Source organism: Eschscholzia californica, unplaced genomic scaffold, assembly GCF_041429995.1.
Source record: "Eschscholzia californica isolate CP2 unplaced genomic scaffold, dmEscCali1.0.p SCAF_4, whole genome shotgun sequence".
Lineage (NCBI taxonomy): Eukaryota > Viridiplantae > Streptophyta > Magnoliopsida > Ranunculales > Papaveraceae > Eschscholzia > Eschscholzia californica.
In genome coordinates this window covers 35,702,842-35,709,849 of record NW_028238461.1, presented here as the reverse complement: position 1 = coordinate 35,709,849, position 7,008 = coordinate 35,702,842, and the positions used below count along the sequence as shown (strand labels likewise).

At 32.3% G+C, this 7,008-nt stretch overlaps 1 protein-coding gene across 1 annotated transcript; it reads right to left on the bottom strand.

Annotated features, from left to right (window-relative positions):
• Nucleotides 1-1,398: 1,398 nt before the first annotated feature.
• LOC147544342 (putative transcription factor KAN2) lies at nt 1,399-6,667 on the bottom strand. Its single transcript, XM_086636997.1, has 6 exons — nt 5,560-6,667; nt 5,393-5,469; nt 4,557-4,602; nt 4,251-4,419; nt 3,185-3,245; nt 1,399-2,066 (listed from the first exon to the last, which is right to left on the bottom strand). The coding sequence occupies exons 1-6, from the start codon at nt 6,209-6,211 to the stop codon at nt 1,962-1,964; spliced, it is 1,110 nt and encodes a 369-aa protein (XP_086493123.1). The 5' UTR covers nt 6,212-6,667; the 3' UTR covers nt 1,399-1,961.
• Nucleotides 6,668-7,008: the final 341 nt, after the last annotated feature.

Sequence of the window (7,008 nt, the reverse complement as noted above, 5' to 3'; positions counted from 1 at the left end):
TAACGTACGTATATGCACTCGGGTCAGACTACGTGCCCCGCCACACCTACACGGTCGAAGCTTCCTATGCAAATCCATGCACAAACGATAAACACAAAGGATTTCTTTGAAAGATCTTAGTATACGATGTTGTTGTTTACTCTAGATTTTATGTGATACAATACTTATCTTATGTAACTAGTATAAATACATGTACCCTACACAAATATAAATACAAGAGAACACCTTTCTCCATATTAATCTTCTCTCTTATACTCAATTTCTTCTCTCTATCTCTCGGCCACACTTAAAGGGTGTTTGATTTTTGCACTTATTAAGTGATTTTCACTTAATAAGTGTGGGCCGACAATTTTAGGCCGTTTGTTTTTTCACATAATAAGTGCAAAATCACTTCTAAGTGGTGCCAAAAGTAAGTGTAAAAAAGTAAGTTCCAACTTGGAGCTTATTTGTTTGCACTTACTTTTCTAAGTGCTAAAAAGACATAAAAGACCTGAACAAGTTTTAAAATTACTAATACCTATTAACACTCTAAAATCGTATGTATTTGAATCCAAGACATAAAAGTGTGCGTGGAAAAGTACTAGAAGCTGGCGAAGAGAATTTTAGAGAGATAAAAAGTTTTAGAGAGAGGAAAATATTTTCAAGACACAAAAGACCTACCCTATTAAACCACCTAAAAGCCTAAAAATTTAAGTCTAAACGAGAAGTTGGTTTCATCATGATTGTCTTTAGATTAAATAAATTCTGCCATTGATTAATATGATCAAATGTCACATTCTTTGACATTTTGACCTCAAGATCAAGTTACAATGATCCAACTCTGAAACGAAATTGCAGATGAACTAGTTAATAGTACAACTATTATTGTTTAATGCATAGTTTCTTACATTACTCTATCTGACATGAAATTTATCTACCTTATCAATTTATGATGTGAAATTTTGATTGAATGTGATTGATTTTTAGAGTGAATACGTATTAACAAAGTTAGAATATTAAGAGACTTTATGCGAGGATAATATAGACAATTAACATTTTTATAGCGTTTATAAGTGATGAAAAACAAACGACATTGCACTTGTAAGTGATAAAAAACAAACGGTATCGCACTTATTAAATGATAGTAAGTGATACTAAATGATATGACTTATAAGTGCTAAAAACTCAAACACCTCTTAGTTTCCTCTCACGGATTCACCATATTCACATTCCCAATATTATGCAATCTTAGAAAAGCCGAATTTCCTTAAATTACACACAATAATTTGGTAGAATTTCATATTCCTTTCTTTCTTTGTAAGAAAGTGTAAAGCTAGCAAATCACGTGCAAATGCCTAAGAAAGATACAAAGAAAGAAAGAAAAGGAACGAACAAAAGAAAAGGAAAAATAAAAAGAAAGGACCCAAAACCCAAATTTTGATAAAATCAATTGTATAAGGAAGTTCAAAAGGGGCCTCTTTACAAGGGAAAATTCTCTTTCATATTTCTCACCCAAAGATCCCCTTCCCTCTCTCCTTCATTTTACTTTAACATAGTTAAAGAACATCCCTTTACTTCATCTCTCTCTCTCTCTCTGTCTCTCTATATAGAATTCTTTTCTAAGTGCAAAATTACATAGAGAAATCAATTAGATTTCATATTTACGTAGAGGAATATTATAATATTTTTGTTGATGAAGTCTTTCACAGCTTGATAGGAAGGACATGCTTTTCTTTTTTTCATCCTTCTTTTTCTTTTCTTTCTTTTTTCTGCCTTTTGTCTTTATATTTTGTCTCCTTGTCTTTCTCTTTCTCTCTCTATCTTTTCTCTGATTTTGAAGTGGGTACCTGATTCTTATCACTAGCTCCTGTGCTCTTCATAGATATAATGATTTCAAAATGAGTAGTAAGTCCTTAGTACTAAATAGGTGATCTTGACCATCACCACCATCACTATCATCATCATCATCATCATAATTATCATCAATGTGACCTGCCCAAGGTGAACTCCAAGTTTGGTTTCTTGGGGCCTGTTAATTTCAAATCTGATGTTCTTTCATTGCTAAGGCACCTTGGGTCAAAGTCATTCTGCATGAACATAACCAAACATATATAACAAGTCAAAAGAGATAATTCAAAATAAGAAACACAAGAGATGTTTCTGCCCATTAAACTTGTTCAGAATCTCTATCAAATACAGACGAAGCATCTGTTAATTATATGGTTATCCAACTCAAGACCAATTGACAATCAACTATACAATTTGCAATAGTTCTAAGTAAAGTAATTAACTAAGCTCTAAGTGATTGTAGCGTCCACTAAGAAATTATTATATTTAGAGGATGGGATTATTGCCCTAATTTCAAATACAAGGATACAATTAATTACCAAACAATTCATCTTTGAGTTATCTTAGTGATTTGAAAGTTGCATATTTGTACTAGAAGAATGTATGACATGAATGCCTACCAATCTCAATTTACCTTCCCTAATATATTTTAATTATATCAAGTAAATGTCTACCTTGATGAATCAAACAAAAAACCCAAATCAGAACTTAAACCTTTCAAGTAGTGTAAGTTCAAATAAGTTAAACTTTATCAAAGATAGAAAACTCTATTCATTTATATAAAGTTAGGGAATTAGTCATGGATTGCTTTATATTTGACTTTAAATCATCTCTTTGGGAGGTGCATTTTAAATTTTAAAGTAGTTTATTTTATATATGCACAATTTTACCTTTCACATACTACAAAAAATACCTACTAGATGGACGACCTTAGTGGTCTTTATATAACTTTTAGGACCGAAAAGGTTTTAATATGACGATTATAATGCTCATTCAATTCAAGATGTATTCTATATATATTCATAACATATCAATCATATGTAAAATCAAAGGACTCGTCCAAAAAGAAATAGTTAACAATGAAATGCAAAGAAAGGTTTGTTCTTGACTTCTCTAAATGACTAAATTACCCTTTGAAATGTTTTTGTCTTTTGTATATTTTACAAAAAGAAAATCTCCGTTTTGCCTTCTATTGCCTGATGGAAAAGGAGAGTGAGATTAGATATGATTCTTTTGTTTCATACTTTATTTCATTCTATTGTGAAAAAAGTTTCATTTGTGGGGAACAATATTTGAAGTTCAAAGGTTTTTTAAATTGTTTGGGGAGATGAGTTTTTTTTTCCTTTAAAGTGGGTACCTCAAAAGGGGGTGCACTTCCTCCATAATCCCTTCTTTTGCCATGCAACCAAGCTTCTTTACTGCAAACCAGTACATAAAGAGAATAATGTTTCTATCAGTGGAAGCCATGCATGAAAAACAATAAAAAGTGAAAATATAAAAGAAAGAAAGAAGAAAGCAATCTTTTACTATTAACTTCTTTACAAACTTTTATTTGTGCTTGATTGAAATTAAAGTTGATGAATCAAACTTCATCATGTGATAACCCATTATCCATAAAGAAACTACAAGGGAACTTCACTTAAGGGCTACTTAGCTTTGACACTAAGGTTTCTCCCTCTCTCTCTAAATCTCCGACATTGGGTATAATCCTTTATCTTGCAACAGTGGTAGATGGAGAGATGAGGGATAAGGTTATGTTCAACCTCACTTTTTATCTAGTAGGTATACTAGACTATCACCTTACACATATCTTAGAGTTCCCTTATGTGTTAACCTTATTTCAGACAAAAAATAAAATAAAACTTAGATTGGCTTCTCACTTTTATGTCTGTGCACACATGAAAGTTTATGTGGAAATGCATAAAAATGAATACTAAACAGTCCATGCCCAATAACCCAAATTAGGTTATGTTGTAAGTGAACTAGCTATATGGATACTACATCACCATATATGATGTGAAAATGGAGTCTCAAATGTACTTTAGAGTAAGCTCGAACGAAAGGTAATGTACTTATATAAAATAGTCGGTAGTACTTCTGCAATGGAACCATACCTCACCAGACTGAAACTAAAATAATTAGGTCTGTAGTAGGTCTACTTTTGTAACCTCTTATTATTTTCACAGTTCTTGCACTTGGAACAATTTTACACAATTATCTAGAATATCCAAGAATAGGAATTCGGTAGAACAAGTACTACTAGCAATCTAGTTCACAGTAACATAATAGAAAGTGGTAAATTGATCATGAAGAAAAATCCTTATAATTAAGATCTCAGCCTCTAAAACGTTTTATGGAAAAGATGAAATTGTATTGAAGATTTGAAGGAGTGCTATAATTATCACTATGAAATCGGGTCTCACCTCGAAGAATTGCTCCAGAGGCTACAATAATCTTCATCTTGGTTCACATTGGCTCGACATTCCTGTGGCACTGATGATAGTTCAGACACACGATGGTGTTGAATTTGATCAAGCGCTATCTCGTTTGAAATTTCTCCCGCCGACCCATTCTCGAATCCATCTGAATGGCCTATAATTTTTTTTTTACAAATACTCAATTATATTAAGAATATTGATCCTTGGTTCCTCCACATAAAACAATTAATCTTTTTGATAATAACCGAATACCCAAATTACGTATAGCAAAATAACAAAAATAAGATTTACCAGACGAAGCAGAAGGCTTGTCTGTTGTCTTCACCGTACGATACATCTACAACACAAATCAATTACATTAATCTTAATCACATTTTTATTTCTTTATATTTTCCACCCATAAATCGAAATAAAAAATTTATTAAATTTAAAATGCACCATGAACACATATATATGTTTGTACATGGATCTGCATTTAGGTATGTATATAATGAATGATAGGGATACATGGAGGTATAATTTTTTTTTTTTTTTTTGAGAAAATCCAAATAGATTAGATGAAGAAATCATTGAAAAATAATAGATTGTCGTACTTGCTGTAAACTTGCTATTTTCCTGCAAAAAGGTATGATATAATAATAATAATAATAATAATAATAATAATAAAAAGGGGATCGGTTTTCTCTGTTTTGACTCGGGGTTATGACTCAGTTTCTGAAATCTTTGGGGTTTGTCTTACTTATCATCTTGACTGACTTTTTTTCCTTCTTTGATTAGAAATGGTTTCTTCTTCCAAGCATAAAGCTTCTTGTTAACTTGCGCAGATCTCAAATCAAGAAACATTTTCTTTATTTCTTTAATATAACAAAGAGAGAAAGAGTTATTTTGAAAAACCCTAGGCAGATGAGAAACCTTGATTCTTACAATGTCTGTTTTAATGACAAATATTCAGTAGTATCCTAAGCTGTACTACTCTCTACCTTAGAGAGAGAAAGAGTGAAAGATATCTAGAGAGAGAGAGAGAGAGAATAGTTAGTTAGACTTAGACCCAATGACCCATTATGTAGTTTATGAAAACAAAATGAAGAACCCATTTGAGATTGAGATTACTAAGAGATTTATGATACCTGTAGATGGGATTTGACATGAGCTAAAGTGAGATCTTTAACATCCATTAGCTCAAGAACTGACTTAGGTGTTGCCCCTAATACAAAAAACATGAAATTAGAAATTGATTATTGTTTAATTATGAATGGTGTTGAGTAGAATTTAAGAGAACAAAATTAGGGCTTACTTTCATGACCACCTAAGAGTTCAACAGCATGAACAAATCGATTATGAAGGGTAGTAGTCCACCGCATTCGAGGCGCTCGCATACTTCGTTTTGCTGGAAATCTTGTTAGGAATCTTGGTCTCATCATTATATTATGTGATTGGAAAGAAACTGAAGTAGTAGAAGGAGAAGAAGAAGAAGAAGAATCAAATGGGGGTGGTTGTTGAAGATAAGAGAAAGAAGAAGAAGGATTTCGGTAAACCGGAATTCCTCTAATGGGTTTTAAGTAACCTAGTTGATCTTGATTATGCTGATGAAGAAGTGCTTGTTGTTGATATGCTTGATGTAGTACTTGTTGATGATGGGATTGTTGTGGTTGATTATGATTAATTTGATGTTGATTGTGAGATTGGATAAGATTTCCATGGTTAAGATTATAATAATTGTTAGATTCTGAAACTTTAGTTGGATTTGCTAAAGAGAGATCAAAACAAGTGGAATGATCAGATTTTGCAGTAGTAGTAGTCACAGAGTTATTTGAAGAATCTAAGGCTCTTCTCCAAAACCCTAGATCCATTTCTTCATCTATTGTTCTTCCCCAAGTAGATTTGGGTTTACTGTTTGGAGGGCTAATTTGTAGAGAAAGATCAGGTTGTGCTGGAAAAAGTTCCATCACTCTAAACACACACTAATTTAAACAATATAGTCCCAGTACTTCCTTTCTCTCTCTAAAATCCCCCTCTTTCTCTATATGTGTAATATATATGTATACTTCTTCTTCTTCTTCTTCTCTAAACACACACTAATGAAATTGAGGTTGAAGGAGTAGTTAGAGAAAATTTGTGAGTTTGGGTTTGTAGTAGGGTAAGAAGAAAGGTTAGGATATGACAACTTGTGAAGTGAAATAGTTGTGTCTTTGCTTGTTTGTGTGAAGTATATGTGAGACAAGGACACTTGGTAAGAGAGAGAAAAATAGATAGATAGATAGAGAGAGAGAGAGAGATTTACATTAGTGAACGTGGGGTAGGATTGAAGAAAGAGAGAGAGAGAGAGAAAAGAAATTTAGTAAGATTGAAAGAGATAATAGAAAAGGAAAAGGAAATTAAGCTTAAGACTTGATTCCTTTTCTACTCTCCTTTTCTTGTTTTCTGTGAGATAAAAGAAAAATTTTTAGTGTAAGCTTTAACGTGTGGGTTTGTCTCTCAACCACTATGGTGTACCTTCCCTTCTCTCTCTCTCTCTCTCTCTCTCTCTCTCTCTCTCTCTCTCTCTCTCTCTCCTCTAATTCTCTATTGAAATTGAAAGTTTGGTTGTCTTTTTCTTTCTCATCATAACCCTAATTTCATTACTTACAACGATTTGACTTGATGAAACCCTAATCTTTACTTAGCTTGGGGTTGTTTACCAATTATAATCACCTTAATAAGATGTTGAAACCACAGACCAATTCCACATAAATTAAATTCAATT